The sequence below is a fragment of the Natator depressus genome, chromosome 7 (genome assembly GCF_965152275.1).
Source record: "Natator depressus isolate rNatDep1 chromosome 7, rNatDep2.hap1, whole genome shotgun sequence".
Lineage (NCBI taxonomy): Eukaryota > Metazoa > Chordata > Testudines > Cheloniidae > Natator > Natator depressus.
Window position 1 is genome coordinate 55,521,031 of NC_134240.1, and position 20,821 is coordinate 55,541,851.

At 44.0% G+C, this 20,821-nt stretch overlaps 1 protein-coding gene across 11 annotated transcripts in view; it reads right to left on the bottom strand.

The window, feature by feature from the left end:
• The window catches only part of GBF1 (golgi brefeldin A resistant guanine nucleotide exchange factor 1), a 178,424-nt gene that overhangs the window by 153,973 nt on the left and 3,630 nt on the right, over window positions 1–20,821 (bottom strand). For all 11 annotated transcript variants that reach the window (XM_074958518.1, XM_074958526.1, XM_074958522.1 and 8 more), the window contains exons 2-3: window positions 18,863–18,968; window positions 17,399–17,465 (exon numbers count right to left, since the gene is read on the bottom strand). In XM_074958518.1, coding sequence (XP_074814619.1) covers window positions 17,399–17,465; window positions 18,863–18,968 — 173 coding nt within the window. The remainder of the gene's footprint in view (window positions 1–17,398; window positions 17,466–18,862; window positions 18,969–20,821) is intronic.

Genomic DNA, 20,821 nt, shown 5'->3' on the forward strand with positions numbered 1-20,821 from the left:
ATTAGTGCACTGGTATAACCTATACTGGCAAAAGAAATCTCTGCTGCTATAAGCTGCATTTTGATTGCGTGGGGGGGCGGGGGGACACACGCGGGGGGGAAGAGTTGCTAGTATAGTTCTACTGGCATAGCTGTATTGGCAAACCCTTTTAAGTGTAAACAAGCCCCTTCCCCTCCCACCCCATGTGACTTTAATGGGATCCTGCTTAAACCACAAGAGGTCTGTTAACATGGAACCAATTGAGGAGTGGGGGCCAAGTTGTTTTCCAAAGATCAAGGTTTAAAGCAGGGGTTTCCTTTATTTTTCCCTTCCATCCTTTCTTGAAGGCCATACAAAAGCAGTAACAAACTGTCCTTGTGATATGTTGTTGTATTTTTACACCATGGAAAGGACTCAGATGTCATAAATTGAGCATTAAAACATCTCTGAAGCATCCCTCAGGAGAAGTTAGACTAAGAGGGAGAACTAATCCAAAAGGAAGCCTTCTGAACTGGCAGCTAGAGGGAATACATAAAGGAATGGCCAATAAACTTGCTTCCCTCTCCCAAGTATCTCTTTGAATTAATAAAACGATAGCTGTGCCTTTTAATTTGTTCCTCTTCACTGTTTCCAACACCCTCTGAGACACTAAAAGGCAACATATATTTCCCTGATGAGATGCTCCTTTTCCATTTAGCAAACATTGATATTTCTTCCCCTGTGTTCCTAGTGGAGCAGAAGCCAACAAAGTAGGATTTTGCTTACCCCTCCATTTGTGTACCAGCATCAGTGACTGGGTCAACAGGAGTATGCCTGGCTTAGGGGACAGTGGTGTTCAGTAAGCTGACTCTTCTGTCTCATAATAAGCAATTACTTTTTCCTTGAACAAAAAATATTTGCTTTTCGGGGTAATTTCTCAGTATTAGGATAAGAGACTCTAAAAATAGACAGATATTTAAATTCCAGACAACACTGCCTGCTCATCATACGCTATTTTAATGTTGGTAAATGCCTGAACAAATGTGTTTAAGAATGTCCCTTAAAAATGACAGTGTCACTGGAATAGGTGTCAGGAACATGGTTTCCACTTTGCATCAGTAATCTGACCATTTTAGAATTTAAGCAGTAATTTAACGTATGACCAGTTAGCCCATTCAGCTAGGGCAAAGCATTTTTAAAGAGTGGATGAGGTGGGGAGGCACGCAGGAGAGAAAACTTTCAAAATATTTACGAGACCCGAGTGCTGAGTCACCATATTTGCTCCTCAGAGCAGGAAATCCCAGCTATTTTGTGTAAGACTTAAACATTAGAAGAAATACAGACAACCCTTGAATGAGTAATGTGAAAACATCAGATTGGCGTGGATGATCAGCCAGCGATGTCTCCTCCTATGGTGCCACAGCAGCCAGTTCAGTTCTTATACACAGAGTTGAATAATCACAGCCCAATATAAACTGTTTAATCCGGCCCTGAAGAACATCCAAACTCTTAAGTGCAGTTAATGAAGCTTCTTACGTAAACAGCTCTTGCATGATCTTACTGCAGTCAGCTGCAGAACACCTCCACCACTCCCTTCTGTTCTAGTACAAAAGCTCCTCCCAATTTCATACCCAGGCCTAGTGGACTCCAAACCTTGAACAGGCCATGATAAGGATGTAATCAGAGCTCAGTAAAGCAGGCAACCACACCCCTGGACTCCACAGCTACTACTTTGGCCATTCCTCAACTGTGTATTAAGAACTTCACTTTGTAAACATAAGGTATTTTGTTAAAATATTAGCCACTTACATTCTTTAAGTAACTACTAAACCTGAATCAAAGCAAGACAGAATCTAGTTTTACAACTCCAGACAGGCTTCCCCTTGCTATGTGTCTCATAAATTAAGGTCACTTTCTACAAGCTACTACGAGTTCTAGAAAAGCCATTTTAATGACAAACTCCAAATAGATGAAGTTAAAATGGAACAAAGATGAGCAGTGTTTTGATGTTTGCTGTGTCATTTAAGATTGTGCAGTGTCTTTTACTTGTTACACTCTGAGAAGAGTTTCTGATCATGCCAGTGTTCCTACAGCTGCATTGAGCAAACTGGGCACACGGTTTCTGAAATCTTGCATTGTTTTGTAACTATGTCCTAGCAATGCTGACACAAATGGTCTAGTAGTGCAACCACAGGATAGGGAGCCTGGACCTCCCAAACACTAATTTATATTCTGACAAATTCCACGATGACTAGGCTGAAGAGAGGTTTGAAGTAAGGGTGACTTGCTCCTCCACCAGAAGTTAATGTTCCAAATGGAATGTTAAGCATTCATGTTGACCAACTGAACTTCTAATGCTGATCACTTTTATAAAATACTGATTTAGAGAATATCCATTTTCTAAAGTAACTGCTACGACTATTTGATAAAACTCAGAAAGCAGATAAAAGGCACTTCCTGAAATACGTTATTCCACTTGACTGTATAATGAAATTTATTTACCTACTGTCCCACTGATATTTACATGCCTCTAACTCGAATATAATTGTTCCTTATTCCATTAAGGTATCACATTCCCAGTGCATTCCCCAAAGTCACACTCACTTCTCTTTGATACCTGTGACACCCGGGTTCCACATTTTGATGCACTCCCACGCATCTATACCACCACTTTGCATTCCCCAGTCACACTCTTCCACTGGGCAATCCACACTCCTATCACACTGCACATCAGTCCTCACCCTTACAAGCTACATTAAAATAATGCATGAGGTGTGCCCCAAACCTGCCATTCTGCACATCACTAGGCATCATTGCAAAGGAAGTCATCGATTAGAGATATAAATTACCCCTTCATGGGCCTGGAGGCTGTTGGAAATTACACTTATCCAGTTGCATTTCTCAAGACTGCAATTTAACATGGGGGTACTTGTGCATATGTAGACTACAAATTATTCCCATCAAGAAGTGAAATACCAAACAGTCAAGCCCAAAATGCCGCTCTTAAGAACTTAGCCTGAGGATGGCCTGTATTCGCTGGAAAGAAATGAAATTCTCCCTGAGCACAGAAAAAGGGTCCCTAGCTGCCCTGCAATTCTCAGGAAATCGCACAGCACCTGGACAGCAGAGACAAGAGAGAATAATTTGTGTAAACCAGCTTTACACTGGCTAACCAACAGCTCTACATCCATCTTTTTTGAAGTAACTAACTGGCTGTTGATGGGATTTACCAATTCACTACACCCAGTTAACCTTCTGATCACTTGCCCTCTCAACTTGCTGGCTCTTACTCGTTTGTCAGTTTATCACACATCATCTCTGCATTTTCTTCCAAACTGCCCTTCAACACAAAGTGCTCTTCCTTAACTGACCCATTAGGCTACTACCTTCTTCCTTCAAATCTATCCTACAAACCCACCTCTGCTGGAACACCTATTAGCAATCTGTCAGATTGCTTTTTTAAGTTCTGTACAACACTTAGCACAAATAGGGGAAGAGTCCTGAACCAGGACTTCTTGCCAGTATGGTAATATATTACATAATAATTATGGTCTATTCTGCTAATGCAGATATGCACCAGCAGAAAATCCTCCCCTTTGTTACCTGATAGAAGTGTTGTTTCCTCGCACATTCATTGTTACTGAAGTTTAATCATCAATGTGCAAAATTTTAACGTCCAGCAAGAAGGGGGGAGGAGGGAACAATAGAGGAAGAATTATGTATTCCATGAGCCCCTACTGAATTCAGGACAATTTCATGAACACTTCTATTTGCAGATTCCCAGGATATTTGTATGGTATTAAAAATCCTCCAAAATCACCCACAGTCCCTTTTATCCAGTGACCAAGACAAAGACAACATGATCACAAAGCCCTGGAACAAACCCTCCATGGATGACTTACGAGGAATCTTGACTTCAGCATTGCATCTGGCCCAGCCTTTCCACCAAATCAAACCGCAATTTATTGCCCTCTAATGTACAGAGCATTAGGCCATTTCCTTTATGGCCCCACTTCACAAAGAAGCAGTAACTGAAGAAAATAAAGGAGAGTTCAACAAGTGGGAAAGTAATTGCTCAACAAGCGTGGAACAAGAGAGGGTCAGTTGCGAGCTGTGCACATGTGGCAGCTCTTCAGAGCCCAGTCGTGAAGTGGTAACAGAGGGCTGGTGTTACAGAACACCATACTGTGGGAAGTCTACCAAGGAACAGCCAGGAGTGCTTGTCCATCTAACTCCTAAGGGTCCCCCAGGACTAGAGGGCAGGAAACAATTCCTTCCAACAGTACCGCCTCCTCCCACTACCTGCCAGGCGTTAGCCATTAGATAGGAAGGCAAATGACTGCAGTGTTAATCCACCCCCATCACTCTTTAATTACATCCCAAAAACTATATTAAAAGAATGGTAAGATTACAAAGTAAAGAATACGAAAGGTAGGAAGTGCCAGTATAAAAGGTTGCCTATGCATATGCATTCTTTAATTACAGTCTTTAATGACAATCTCATACTATTTTTTCCATAAGCACCCGGGTTCATTCAGGATGGATGATGCTCACTGAATGAGCAGCTAATTCAGTGTCTGCTTATCCTCATTATTTAGTGTGGTCCATGCCTGATTTACCACACACCATCCAAATCCTGCACTCACAGAACTGATTTCTTCATGTGCTCTTCCATGGTGCTTCACAAACATGAAGGAATTTCTCTTCACAATACTCTTGTGAGGTAGGGAGGTATTATGCCCATTTTAAAAATGGAGAACTCAGACAGTGATTAAAGCCAAAACTGTCAAGTGTCCACTAGTTATGGACACGCAGCTTGGACTCCTACAGTCATTTTTCCCCCAGAGTATTTTTATAGCTCTTAGTATGTTTCAAATAGAGCTCTCATTGGTCTCGGCTGGAAGAGAGTGAGTGCTCAGTACGTTTGCAAACCAGCCCCCAGGTGTCTCATGTTGAACACTCAGAAAGTGAGGAACACACAATTAGTGGCCCCTATTAAAATTTTTGTTTGTGATTTGCCTAGCATTACATAGGAATTCTCTGGAAGAGGCAGGGATAGGATCCAGTTCTCCAGAGTGATATTCAAATGCCTTAACCAAGAGACCATTGTCTCTCCCTGGACATTCACTACATACCTTCCAAGTTCTACAACAAACCATTAAGGAGGTCATACAAACAGCCTCTTTCACTGTACAACACTGATTTGCTTCCTGAGCTACCTCTGCCCTATGTACCTAATAAGGTAGGGGTACTGTGGGAAAAAACAGTATATGATCAAATAATTAGAGTATATCATAAAGCATATGGACAAGGGGACCAAATTAAGGTTGCATGGGCAACCTTAATTCTGGCATTTCCTAGTTTATGAGTGGTCAGATTAGAACCTTTAGATCCACCTCATGGACCACTGGGGCTAATAGAGTAATCAGTTGCAGTAATAGGCTATTATCCTCTAGTCTACTTGTACCAATCACTTGAGAGGAAGGAGACACTGCCAGTGGGTTTTGCAACACTTTGCTGACAGCAGAAGAATGTCAAGACTCAGGAACACTAGTTTTTACAGATTCTTCTTTCCCTGTCCCCATGGCCCACCTCCTTCTGTCTCTGCCTGGGTTCTTTTCTCTGCCAATCCACCCACTCTTAACTAGAAGCCCGTCTCTGTTCCCCTACTGCTCCACAGTCCTTAGCATTTCAGAGAAGCAGCATTCTCCTCCACATTCCCTGGGCATCAACAGGGAGTACTGAGAGCACAGGAAAATCTCTCCCTATTCTCAGTTCTGGTGCCTGTAGCTGCTAGGAAACGCATTTGCAGGAAAAGTCCTGCTCAGCCGCTGCATCCCCAGGCTGAAGCATGCTCAGCAGAAATGACAGCTTTAGAGCAGGGGTCGGCAACCTTTCAGAAATGGTGTGCCAAGTCTTCATTTATTCACTTTAATTTAAAGGTTTCGCGTGCCAGTAATATATTTTAACATTTTTTAGAAGGTCTCTCTCTATAAGTCTATATATTACATAACTAAACTATTGTCGTATGTAAAGTAAACAAGGTTTTCAAAATGTTTAAGAAGCTTCATTTAAAATTAAAATTAAATTAAAATGCTGATCTTACGCCACTGGCCCGCTCAGCCCACTGCCAGCCTGGGGTTCTGTTCACCTAGGCTGGCAGCAGGCTGAGCGGGGCCTGTGGCCCAGACCCTGGCTGGCAAGGGGCCGACAGCCAAAACCCCAGACAGGCAGCGTGCTGAGCGGGGCCGGCGGCTGGGACCCCACACTGGCAGTGGGCTGAGCGGCTCAGCCCGCTGCCACTCAACCTGCTGCCGGTCTGGGGTTCAGTCCACTGGCTCCTGCCAGCCAGGATTCCGGCTGCTGGCCCCACTCAGCCCACTCAACCTGCTGCCGGTCTGGGATCCCAGCCCTACCCACATAGAGTGGGGACCTACCTTCTCCCTGGTTCTAGCCCATTCTCTTCCTCTCTCTCTGCATTGAGCTGAGTGTGGGAGTGCACTGAGCACAGGGCTGGGGGTGAAGGAGCAGGCTGAGGGTTGGGGTGCAGGGTTTGGCCAGGAGCTAGAATAAGGGAGGGGGCTCAAGGTTGGGGCAAGAAGTTTGGGTGTGGAGTGCTTACCTGGGCAGCTACCATTTGGTGCGAGGGGTGCAGGAGCTCCTGTTTGGTGCTCAGGGTGGGGGTGGGAATGTGGGGGGTGCAAGAGTCAGGACATGGAGTGTGGGGGGTGCAGGGGTCAGGGCATGGGTGGGCTGGGTATGTGTGGAGGGTCCTGGAGTCAGGGCTGGGGTCGTGGCGGGGTGCAGGGGTCAGGGCAGAGGGCTGGGAGTGTGTGTGGGGTGCAGGGGTCAGGGCAGGGGGCTGGGGTCGTGGGGGTGCTCCCAGCCCCCTGCCCAGAGCGGCTCACGGCAGAGGGCTGGAGGGGATATGCCCCGATTCCACCCCCCTTCCCCAAGGCCCCCTCCCCACCTCTTCTCCGCCTCCTCCCCAGAGCAGCAAGCGCGCTGCGGCTCCGCTTCTCCCGCTCTGGCATCGCAGCAGGAAGGGAGAGGAGGAGGGGGGCAGGAACGTAGCATGCTGGGAGAGGAGGCGGGGGAGGGGGAACCTTGCCTGCCCTGCAGCAGCAGCCGGCAGAACCAAGCTCCTTCACCCTGCCCGGGGGGGGGGTGGGGGGGGGCGGAGAAGAGCGGGCCGGGGCGAGCAGGATTTTTAATGGTACGCTGCAGCCTGCTGGGGTCCCGGCCTGGGTTCGGTAGCGGGCTGAGCGGGGCCGGCAGCTGGGACCCAGCAGACAGCAGGACACCATTAAAAATTGGCACGTGCGCCATAGGTTGCCGACCCCTGCTTTAGAGAATGGATAGTTCTGCAGCTAAATTCTCCTCTGAGCACATGCAGATGCTATTTTCAGAAGCTCATAACTCAACCAAATTTCATCAGATTTTTATAGCAATTGCAAAAGGCACATCCCCGTCAACGTAGAGTAACCCCCTTTCAGAATATCCCATCCCTTCTCCAAAGCATAGAGGCATAAGAGCTTCTCTCAGTGACACTGCTGTAAGAATTTAACAAGGGCGAAACAATGTGGTATTCCTGAACCTCATTCTCAGCAAGAGCTGAGCTATTTTAGCTCAAACTTGCAAACAAAATTCAGCCCCAGACAGGCACCCACCATGGAAAATTTCTGCCAAACTTCAACCACTCAGGCTAAGTTATAAGCAACTGAAAAATGTTTTTATAATGGAAAAGTGTTGGGCAACCATAACCATAGGCATGGCTACCAGCTCCTCCTATAAGAGGGTATTCTCCTTTGGGCACTACACAATTTAGGTGGCAGTATCTGAGCACTGAAATCCCTCCACATTCCCAATCAGCAGTGGTGATCGAATCACACTCAAGCCTAATTTGTAACAATGGACCACACAAAACATTTACATTTATGTAAATGGCAACTAGCACAAGGATTAATATCCACCCATTGTATACACAAGCTGCAATTCACCCTAGAAATTCTGCTCTTCTGTTTCATCTCACCAACAATATTGCAGGTTCTGTAAGGAACTGTTAGGAGAGAATCAGCATTCCCCTTTCTCTCCCATATTTCAATTTCACACCCATTCAGAAACAGTTGACTCATCCCCTTATTTCTTGTTTTGAGGAACAGAGACCAGCTGGCCCAAGCTTTAGTTTGAACAGGTCAGAGAAGAGTATCCACAGGCCCACAGCTCTTCAACAAGAACAAAGACAAAATACCAGCTGCCTTGCCTACCCTTTATTCTCCTTACTACATACATATGGAATAATCTATGAAGCGTAGATGCAAAATGAGTAATGTTCCATGTACCCACTCAATGTCCAATACTGGGGAAAGAGAGGACAGTGGGTGTGAGGAGCCACCAGTATGAAGCATCTCCAGTTTAGGCTTCTGTGTAATGTATGAGGGGTAGATTCACCTTAGACAATCCAGCAGGGAAAGATATTGTAGGTATATGAAGAATTTTTAACTCCTATTTACTGAAATGTCTATGGCACTTTACTCTGTGGTTTGGGCATTCCTGATTCATCTTTCCTAAAGTCCCTGATTTGGTTCCTGTATGTTACATTGTGGCTGTTCAGAAGTTAGCGGTAATGAGGCCAGAATGGAACGAAAATGAGGAGGGATTTTAAGGGAAGGAAAGGGAAGAGATAGAAGAAGGAGGAATGAGGCAAGAAGAGAGGAAAGGGACAACCACAGTCCAATTAAGGCTAACCCCCCAGCCATAATTATTTGCATTTCTTTTCTGGCTTTTGCATTTAAGAAGGTTCATGGAACATCTCTATCCTCACCAAGTGAGCCAAAGATTCATAACTTTAAGGGATGGGTTAGATGACTTAATAGGTCTCCATCTGCAAAGGACCAGTTCCATGTCTATTCTCAAGTACTTCCAGTTTAATATTAAATGACTAAAACAAAGTGCTTTCTTCTATCCCTTCTCTTGGGAAAACACTCTACAGTCTAAATACATCTCACCGTTAGGAAGTCCTCACTTGCTCAGATTCATCCCACTATTCCCAGTTACACTGACTGGTGTATACCATTGTTGGTGTAGACAGTTACTTTGAAGAGTACAAGTTTCACACCTCTCCTTAACTCAGCTGCAGCACTAATGTTGGACAATTTCTTGTATTTATACAAACATCTACTACAGTTTAGTTGAGACCTGTCATCAAGAAATGACGTCCATTAACCTCCAGAGGAATCTCAGAACTTAAATAGTAAACAGAATGAATTATCACTTGTAACTGCAGACTGAAACCAAACCACCAAGAGATGGCAAGATACCATCAGAGGCAATTCATGTTTTCATGTCACCTAACTTTCAAACTTCTAAAGGGATTTTTCTTGCCAATGTCAACCACTTCCAACTGTGCCTAGCTAAATGGCAATTCTCTGTTTAGCAACACTCAAACTGCACTGAGAATCAAAATAACCTATGTCACAAATCCATATACTCATTTTTGCGGTCGTAAATTACTGGATCTTAAATGTTGAATCAACACTAAGGTTTCAGAAAATGTTTTTGAAATTAATTCCAAACCAAGACAGAATTTCTGCACTGTTACTGCATGTGGGTCTTTGACCCTTTGCCCCCCTCAAGCACACATTTGAACTTCCACTGAAGGTAGAACAAGAAGTAATGGACTTAATCTGCCGCAAGGGATATTCAGATTAGATATTAGTAAAAATTTTCTAACTATAAAGGTAGTTAAGCCTGGAATAGGCTTCCAAGGGAGGTCATGGGGTCCCCATCATCGGAAGCTCTCAAAAACAAGTTAGACACATACCTGTCAAGGATGGTCTAGGTCAGGGGTTCTCAACCTTTTTCTTTCTGAGGCCCCCACAACATCCTATGAAAACTCCACAGTCCACCTGTGCCACAACAACTGGGCCAGCATTAGGGGGTAGCAAGCAGGGCAACTGCCTTGGGCCCCATGCCACTAGGGCCCCCACGAAGCTAAGTTTGGCTTCAGCCCCAGGTGGCGGGGCTCAGGGCCCCGGACTTCAGCCCCAAGGTGGGGGTTCAGCTTTCTGCCCTGGGCCACAGTGAGTCTAACCCTGCTTGGTGAGCCCCCTGAAACCTGCTCGTGGCCCTGCAGGAGGCCTCCAGACTCCTGATTGAGAGCCACTGGTCTAGGTTCACTTGGTCCTATCAAATCCAGCCTCCTATGCTGTGACGACTTCTTGAGGTCTTGTCCAGCCCTACATTTCTATGATTCTATGAAAAGTTGAGACATGAGAAAGTGAAATGTGAATCCAATTTCAGAACCAGAAAACTGATGGCTACCACAAGAAGTGTATTAAATTAGCAGGCTGGGCAAAGGTTCTCTTATGGTTACAACTGTTTGACCTTTAACCAGCTCTTAACTGCCCCCAGCTAACCCCTCAGGATGGAGATTTTTCAACAGCTTGTCATCTGAAATAAGCCATGGAGAGATTCCTCTGACCCTGATATACACACATTCATTAAAAATGTCATGCATGTGCATGAAGTCAGAGTGCTTCTAATGGCTCACTTTGCAGCTTCTACTGAAGTGCTCTAACTCAGAACTCCTGGGCCTAGAGGACAAAGGGACTCAAACCTCCCAAACATGGTACTCATGGCCCCCTACTCCAACAGGCACCTTCTTATCCAGTGTAAGCCTTATTTAAATAGAGTTGATGCACACAATTTCCACAGACACCTGCTTCTCCCACTACACCACTGACATGCACAAGATTCTTCTGTGCAGGAGAGTTCAGGACAGGAATTGACTGCCTACAAGGCACTGTACACGGCATTAAGCAGCAACTCATTCATTAAAATCCTAGCTTGCTCTGATTATGGGTCTTCAGTGAGGAAAGCGCTAGTGGGCAACAAGTAGTGCTATCAATTTCAGTTTTCCTTATGGGTTGCTTCTGATAATCACAGGTTGCTAAAAGCCAGCACCTTTAGAATAGAGTACCATTCATAACTCATTCCAAAAGGAGGAGACACACTGCAGTAGCTACAGCTCTGCTCAAGCTTCACAACTATCAGCAGAGTCCCATGACTTCAACAGCCACAAAAGTTGCAAGGATAAACATTTTTATGCACAACCTACAGCAGTAATGTCTTGAGTTAATTGACAGCCTGAAATCATCATTCTTAACTGTGTTAACTGCTCCGTTCAACTCAACGGGGGTCTTGCCTTGGAAGTTTCCCCCGTGTAGACTGAAGCGGTCTTTGATTTCAAATAAAAGCTTCCACCAGTTCAGCTGAACACACATTATAACTGGTGGAAGCTCCAGTGTAGCCAAGGCTCTAGCACTTGGACATATTGCTACCAGTATTTAAGTTCAACTTACTAAAAAGCAGGTCTAAGTTTAAGCTGTGGTAAAAACAGGCCCCAGCCTCAAAAGCCCTGTCTATACTATGGCTCCAATCTGTTTCACTACTGTGGACTAAGCCTAGATGTCACTGTTTATGTGTAGGTGGTTCAGGACAGTGAATTATAGAAATGTAGGATTGGATGGGGACCTCAATAGGTCATATAGGCCAGTCTCCTGCACTGAGGCAGGACTAAGTACTATCTAGATAATTCCTAATAGGTATATGTCTAGCCTGGTCTTAAAAACCTTCTACAACTGAGATCCCACAACCTCCCTAGGTAATTTGTTCCAGTGCTTAAATACTCCTACAGTTAGGAAATTTTTCCCTAATGTCTAACCTAAATCTCCCTTACTGCAATTTAAGCCCTTTGCTTCTTGTCCTGTTCTCAGTGGATAAGGAGAACAATTTAACACCCTCTTTATAACAACCTTTTATGTACTTGACAACTGTTATGTCCCCCCTCAGTAGGGTTGCCAGGCATCCAATTTTTGATTGGAATGCCCAGTTGAAAAGGGACCCTGTCAGCTCCAGTCAGCACCGCTCACCAGGCCGTTAAAAGTCCAGTCGGCGGCGCACTGGGGCTAAGGCAGGCTCCCTGCCTGTCCTGGCTCCACACAGCTCTCAGAAGCAGCTGGCATGTCCCTGAAACCCCAAGGCACAGGGGTGGCCTGGAAGGCTCCACACACTGCCCTGCCCCAAGTGTGGGCTCCGCAGATCCCATTAGCCGCGGTTCCCGGCCAATGGGAGCTGTGGGGGTAATGCCTGCGGGCGAGGGCAGTATACAGAGCCCCCTGGCCACTCCTGCGCCTAGAGGCCACAGAGCCATACCGGCCACTTGCGGGAGCCACCTGATGTAAGTGCTGCCAGGAGCCCACACCTCCTCCTGCACCCCAATCCCCAGCCCTGAGTCCCCTTCTGGCACCCAAACTCCCTCCCAGAGGCCGAAACCCACACCCCCTCCCACACTCCAAACCCCTCGGCCCCAGCCCGGAGACCCCGCCTGCACCCAAAACCCTTCATCCCTGACTTCACACCAGAGCCCTCACCCCCAGCACCTCAACCCACTGCCACATCCCTGAGCCCCCTCCTACACCACAAACTCCTCATCCCCAGGCCTGCACCCCCAGCCGGATCCCTCACTCCCTCCCACATCCCAACCCCCTGCCCCAGCCTGGTGAAAATGAGCAAGTGAGTGAGGGTGGGGGAGAGCAAGCGACAGAGGGAGGGGAGAAATGGGGTGAGCAGGAGATGGGGCCTCGGCGAAGGGGTGGGCCAAAGGTGTTCAGTTTTCTGCAATCATAAAGTTGGCAACCCTACTCCTCAGTCTTCTCTTCTCCAGACTAAACAAACCCAATCCCCCCCGCCAATCTTTCCTCATAGGTCATGTTTTCTAGACATTTCATCATTTTTGTTGCTCTTCTCTGGACTTTCTAAAATTTGTCCACATCTTTCCAAAATGTGGTACCCAGAACTGGACACAATACTCCAGGTGAGGTCTTATCAGTGCTGTGTAGAGTGGAAGAATTACTTCTTGTGTCTTGCTTACAACACACCTGCTAATATAAAAAAAAGCAATCATTCTGGGATCTAACAGTTATATTGTTGACTGATATTTAGTTTGTAGTCCGCTATAACAGATAGATCCTTCTCTGCAGTACTCCTTTCTAGGCAGTCATTTCCCATTTTGTATTTGTGCAACTGATTATTCCTTCCTAAGTGTAGCACTTTGCATTTGTCCTGATTTTAATTTCATCCTCTCTCTTTCAGACCGTTTCTCCGGTTTGTCAAGAACATTTTTAATTCTAATCCTGTCCTCCAAAGCCCTTGCAATTCCTCCCAGCTTGGTATCCTCCACAAACTTTGTAAGTGTACTTTCTATGCCATTATCCAAATCATTTTTGAAGATATTGAATAGAACTGGAATGAGGACAGATCCCTATGGAACCCCACTCAACATACCCTTCTAGCTCGATTGTGAACCACTGGTAACTACTCTCCGAGTATGGTTTTTCAATCAGTTGTGCACTCACCTTATAGTAGGTTCATCTAGGCTCTGCTCTAGTTTGTTTATGAGAAGGTCATGAAGCAATTCATGTTTGTGGTGCCTAGCAAAACAAGACTCCCAGCCAGACTAGGGTTTACATGAGCAAAAGTATTTGATTTTAGTAGAAACGTTCCGCTAATAAGCTTATCCCAGACTGGCTCCCACACTTCCCCATGTGCCATAAGCCCCAAATGCCCCCTACCCATTGCCAAGACCTCCAGTTTACCTAATATTTTTGTGGCAACTGTGCATCAATACAAAAATCTGCAGAACACTGAACACCAAAAACCATGACTGAAAAGGTGAGAACATAAAGCAAGCTAAACAGAAGAACATAAGAACGGCCTTACTGGGTCAGACCAAAGATCCATCTAGCCCAGTTATCCTGTCTTCTGACAGTGGCCAGTGCCAGGTGCCCCAGAGGGAATGAACAGAACAAGTAATCATGAAGAGATCCATTCCCTGTCACTCATTCCCAGCTTCTGGCAAACAGAGGTTAGGCACACCATCCAAGAGAGCACACTGGGTCTATTGTACTAACTGTATTATTCATTTTAAAATTATTAAAAACATCTTTAAAAATTTAAATTCTGTGGCAGCTTCAATTTAAGTTTCAGCAGCAAATTACTGCAGAATCCAGGGCTCATGTCACAAAGTTAAGGTCCAAGGAGTACAAGAGGCCTTTGCTATGGAAGTTACATGAACTTTATAAATTTAACAAATCCCATGCTCTACATCACTAATATTTCCCAATGAACAAGAGTCTCTTCTACAGACACTACCTTTAGGAGTCTGCTTTAACATGGTTCCACCTGAAACTTTGCTGATCTTGTGAACAGATGGGCTCCCACAAGTTAGTGGGGGCTTTTCATTATTGTTGGTAACTCAGATTATGACTGTATTATGCAGTTTACTGACTCCTGAAGAGCAAACGTTTCAAGTGAAAATCTTGAGCTGCTGGAGGCAATGGGTGCACCTCTATACCCCAGGCCAGGGTATTTAAGCATTTCAGTCAGGTCAGAGTTAAATACCCACCAGCTCAGAGGAGAACAAAAGGTACTCCACTGCAACTTGCCTAACATTTACATTGCCTCTCTCTGCTCATTAAACAGGTTTTGGTTAAATAATGAACAAACTGTATTACAGATTCCAATGAGAATTCCAAAATTATAAATCAACTGGTAAAGCCCAGAGGAGAACGAAGGGAGTGGGAGGGAGGGAAGGATAATATTGACTAATATAAAGGGCGCAGCTTGACAGTGGATATTCCTGCCACACCTGATCAAACAGGCTCCGTGGGGGGAGGAAAGGGGGAGGGCAAGAAGGGAGATGGGACAAGGCAGCCTGAAATTTGCATCCGGAACAGATTAAAATGGATTCTTGAGGGACTGAGAAAATACATAATATATATTACTATAAATGCAAAACTGTACTAAAAGCTAACTCAAATGTCAAAGATTACAGCTTGAATAAATTTAAATATAAAAGCCATGTGCTTCCATGAGTTAATGAAAGAGACATGAAAAGAAAGTCTGGACAATAACTAAGCTCTGGCCTCACTGCCCAGAGAAGGCGCTGGGCTTAGCATAGTAGTGGACATCCTCCAGCAGACTCCACCAATACTACAAAGCACTGCTTGGATTCCATCACATGCCTAAGGCTCAGACAAACTGGGCAAAACATTGTCTCCTATTCTCAGGCATTAAAGTCAGAGCAGTTACTGGTGCTGAAACTGCCTGTTTAGGAGAGCACCTTGTGATCAAAGTGAGATCGCACTCTAATGCCATACACAAGCAGGCACTCTTTTGACACCACCATGGCAGAATGAACACAGGCCATTTTTGCATAATCCCTCACGAGCTCATAGGAAGCTTCTGGGTTACTCAGCACATGGAACTCTTTCTCTTTGCAATGATCAATTAGAGGTTTGGGTTGAATTCATTTGAGAGAAGTTATTGTGGACAGTGCCCAAATGCCCACCAAGCCCTGCCAGCTATTCATTGTGACTGTATGAAAATATCAGGACTTTCCAGTTCAATTTCGTTATTGCTTGACACACCATTTCTGATAACGTCTGTTACCCTAATTACTGCCAGGAAAGGACTTCAGGAGGCCCACCTCAGAAAGAATCACAGCCTCATTCAAGTGAGAGCCATTGCAGTGGTAACATATGAACTCACTTCTTTTAACTAAGGAATGGAGCAGAACGTCCCTATCGTTTCAGGTGTTAGGCATAAAGGGATTCCAGGGAGTAGTTCTTCCCATGGCTCTTAAGGCAATGGGTATGTTCATCCAAATTAGACGATGACAGAAGGCTTCAAAGCATTTAAACTGACTTGCTCAGGGACTTTGGGTTCTGACATGATGCCTCAGAAGCAAAACATAGTTGAGAAATTTAACCAGGCAGAAACTACCTACCTAAAATTTCTGCACTACAAGCTAAAGACCAAGCAAGTTCTCCAGGCACAGAGCAGAAGCCCCTATGCCTTCAGCTAGTCATGAAAAAGGAAGGAATTATAGCTCTCCACTGACTCACTCCTAATAACTTCTCTTCGGTGCTGGGAGGTGATGCTCCTGGAGTTTCAATAAACACTGCTTTCTTAGCGGGTTCCTAAACTCAGTGCCAAAAGAGTAGTGAGCAAAGCCCACCAGTGGGAATGTGCAGAGACCAACTCAAAATAAGCTTAACATGCTTGTGACTCTAGACAGAGTTCAGTAGTGAAGCAGTCATTGCAAAGTTTGTTTCTGTTATGTTCAGTCATGAGACAATGGGATTGGGTGAGATTTAACAGAATACACACCTGACTTGTGAGTCTGAGAGGGAAACGCTCATGCCAACACATGACTAGCTTAGAGTAATGCAACTGCCCTGACACTGTTAGTGAGAGAAGACATTCTGCTCCAGAAGAAAAAAAAAAAAAAAAGTTAGCAGGGCTCACATTCCACAGAGCTATTGGCCCATTAAATGTGTACCAATGACCCATTCTGGCTCAGAATCAGGTCCTATCAGACTTGTTTATATGTACCATATAAGAGTGACCTGTCCTCTCAAAGCTCAGGAAAATTAATCCACATAGGTTCACTTCCAGAAAGAAGGAAGAGCAATAGTGAAATTCTAGCAATCATTGCAGGAACATCCATCACAGCTGCTGGCCTCCATTCAGTGCAAGGCTAACCAGGGTTTCATCCCTGAACCCAGGAGATTATGTTGAAATTGCAGTCTGTTTGCCATTAATTACAGGCAGCAGGTGACCAAACCTGCAGTCTTAAGAAATGGGAGGAGGAATAAATCAAATAATGGGGAGGCTCCTTTCCAAGCAGAATTTTCCTGTCACTCATAACTACGTAGAGGAACAAAACACTTATCACAGCTTGGACAGAAAGACTACATATGTTTATGCACTGATCTCATATACTACTACAAACATACTGGATTATAGAGACAGATGAGGGAGAACAGAGAGGCATGGGTACAACGGCTACAGATTGAACAGAAATATATTTGAAGCGTCCCTCACATGTACTGCATAAACACAACACAATATACAAAAAAACAAATGGTCAGAGGGTAAACTGCAGGTCTAAAGCTCAGAGCATATGGACATGAGATAACTTCAAGGGGTTGGAGATTAGCCAGTGCTAGAGAAAAAGTTATAAAAGCAATACCATATCTCACAACAAGCAGGTATGCTAGACACCAACATTTCTCAGGTGGATGAAAGTCTAACAACACAGGCAAGATGTTTGAGTAACTGGTATAAGCACATAAATGGCATGTGATTAGTCATAAGCATGTGTACACACTCCCAGCAAAAAGGCATTTCCCCTATTTATGGACCGATTTACTATTTTCTATAAAGGGTGAACATGTTAGTGCTTTTCCATTACTAAATATTTGATCCTTGTGTAAGAAGTGCCAGACATAAGATTCTATATTTGTGCCCAGGCATACCATATTTACACATTCTATTGGATATGCATACCTACACAGTGCACATATGCACTTACCGGTTATGTTATTTAGCACTTCTTTCAATAGACTAAAGCTGTGCAGCAGGGGATCCCGTTCTTCATCCTACAGGTTACACAAACAAAGGAAGTACTTAATGAGACAGATAGATACCTAAATCACACAGTAAAAAAGATATGCAGGGTCCACAAAGATATCATCTCCTTTTAGTTTTCCTTCAGAACAAGCCATATTGAGAGATTTTCCAAAGAGGGGAAGGTAGGTTGGGTTCATTAGTTTCAGTCCCTCCCTATTGCATCAAGATCAGGGGAAAGTATTCAATTTTCCACGGCTCAGTAGCTTGGGGGTCAAGAGCAGAATGCCCTCTCAAGACTCAGCACTCTGTTTTCGCTTTACTGTCGAAAGAAAGAATTTTTATTTGCTTTCCACTACTTAATAAAGTTCAGGGTAGATATATGCCACGTTAATACCCATAGCAAATCCTCATGAACCAATTTAGTCCTCAGAGAGATTTATAATGGGAACACACCAATGACACTTGGCACTGCAATGGTAACTTGAAAAAAGAGCCACTGTAAGAAAGTTACCAGAGTGGCTACTTCCTATAGCCATAATTTAGTAGGTCTGTTTTTATGATCACATGCAGAGGTTCCTCCAAGCTGCATGCACATACAGCCACAACTCCTACTGGAAGGCACCAAGCACTAATGAAGAAATGCTTCTAAGAAGGCAAAAAGGCCTGCCGTTTGACAGATTAAAGCCATTTATGCTAGATTAGAACCATCTGTGTTGCATGTACCATTTTACATTGCATCACAGATATAGTACAACACACACACATTGCACTGCTAAACTGAAATGCTGGCTGAGGACATCATGTGAGCCAAAAATCTCGCATTAGTGATCTTTTAACAAATCAGGTTTTGAAATACTATTTCAGCCAATGGCATAGTCACAAGACAGACAAAAAGAAAGTGACAACGTACCACATAAAGGGTGAAAAATGCCCCATTTTTATTAACTTACTCTATGCCCCAAATTTACATTTCATAGCTCTTGTGGTTTTAAACTGTCAGCCACGGCACAACACAAAAGGCATGTAAAAATGATGCTAAAATGAAACAGGCAGTATTTTCAAACACTCTCTATGACACCGGAAGAGATTCCTACAAAGGTCTGAATAAAATGTTATGTTAAGTGAATGTGAGGGTATATAATCACATATTCCCAACTCAGTCACTTTTCCAACCCATGGGGCAATCGATTTCCAGCTTCATCTCTGGGTGCTCACCAGTACAACATACATGCTTACAAGCACATACAGTTAGAAGGTCAAAGCTGTCTAAAGTAGCAAACCATAGGAAATTACTATTCCTGTGTTACCTAGAAAACTACTCTAGGGTGCTTTAGTTTGAGGGGACAGGAGGTTTGATATTATTAAAATTTATAGTTTCTAGGTTCTTCATAACACAGACAGATCTCACCAACCCAAGAAAACTTACCAAATGTGTGTGAGTATTCCATCGGGCATTGCGTTTTATGGCACCCACCACTGTATTGATTTCACCTTGGACAATGTAAATATTCTTATCCACCATCCTGACAGTCCTAACAATAAAGAGAATCCAGGTTAATGCCTAGTTGTTCAAAATAAAGCACACTGAATCACCCCATGCCTCAGGCAGGAAATCGATCTGGTCCCCAGGTCTGTAAGGGACACGGTAGGTATGCAATTGACAAGCGAGAAATATTTGTAGAGAGTTCCCAATAGAACCATTTGGGTATATTCCCAGTTTTCCATGTGCAGACCAATACGGTTATTCTACTATGAGAAAGACACCACACTTTTCCATATAAGAAGCATTCAAAGCAGCTAGCTAGATACATCAGGGGATAAGTGTGGTAATAAACAACTGCACTTGAGTTACCTGTCTCATTTATTTCCCAGTAACCACAAGGATTCCTGTTATTTATATGTACAAGTTTACCCACTGTATAACGCCATACACATCTATGGTGCTATGTAAATATTGAAGCCCTATATAGTATAGGAAACAGCCTTAGACTTCTTATTTGTGCCCTTTATATAGGCTACTGCTATTTGATTACCTGGAGTAGCAGCTCCTTGGGATGCTAAACTTTTAAAGATTAAAGCCATTTGTGTTAGATGTTGCATTCACATGACGGTGGTTTACAGAACTGGACAGACCAAAGAGAGGGAAAATGGGAGCAGATAAAAGCAGGGATGTAGTGCAAGACAGCCTGAGGTCATGCAGGGGCAAGAAGCTTGAATGTGATGAACTGAGATAGAAAGCCAATGAAGGGATTTGCACAGGGAGGGGTGAAAGAACGGTATGGCTGGAGCAGCAGCAACATTTTTGATGGACTGTGAGGTACACAGAAGTGAAAAGACATGGATAAAAGAACACAATGTTACAGTAATCAATGCTAGATATGACCCAGGCATGGACAAAGATAAAGAAACGGGGGTGGTAATAACAGACTGATTTTAAGGTTATGACAAATAAGCAACAGGACTGATCAGGAGACCAGAGTGACAGGACACCATGCCTGCAAACTCAGAAGAGTAAGAATTGGAAGGCGAGCCAAGGAATGAGGATGTATAGAGGGACTAGACGCAAAGATGAGATGCTTAATTTTTTAATAAATTGAGTTTGAGACGTCAGCAGAACATCCAGGAGGAGCTGAGAGACTGAGCAGAGGGGTGGAAACAGAGGAGTATTAATGGTAACACAATGAGAGTGGAGTGGATCACCTAGAAAGAGTGTAAAGGGAAAAAATGAAAAAACAGCAATGTAGGGTAGGAAGCAAATTGATGTGGAACTACCACAGGAGAATTTGAAATAAGAGTCTGTTTATATCACCTGAATTTTTAGTCATGTTAGCACATTTGTAAACTTCAAACATGTGACCACAGGAAGTCACTTAACCTACTGCATTATCCCTAACTTGCCAATAGTGTAGCAATTACAGAATTCATCAAATGCAGACTCTTAAGAAAGTGTTAGGTGTTGTGATTTTTTTTTTTTTAATGACCCTGATAAGGAAGTTTTTTTCAGAATTTTGTTTGTAGAACTTTGAACAGGCAGGGTGATTAACAACCATTGGAACAAACTACCAAGGAAAATGGCGGATTCTCCAATGCAACACAGGATGCCTTTCTGGAAGATATGCTTCAAACAAGTTACTGGGCTCATTACAGAACTAGATGAAATTATATGGCCTATGTAATGCAGGAGGTCAGACTAGATGACCTACTGGCCACTTCTGGCTTTAAAAAAATCTATAAAAACTAGACATCTGTTAAATTTCTGCTACGTTTAAGGTGTTGAGCTTCTTGAAGCAAAAGCTCATCCTTCCCAAATACATATTCCTTTCTGGTGAAGGGTCTGTCTTCCTAAATCTAGCTCTACTCAGAATCACTGCAGCTTTATTCAGAT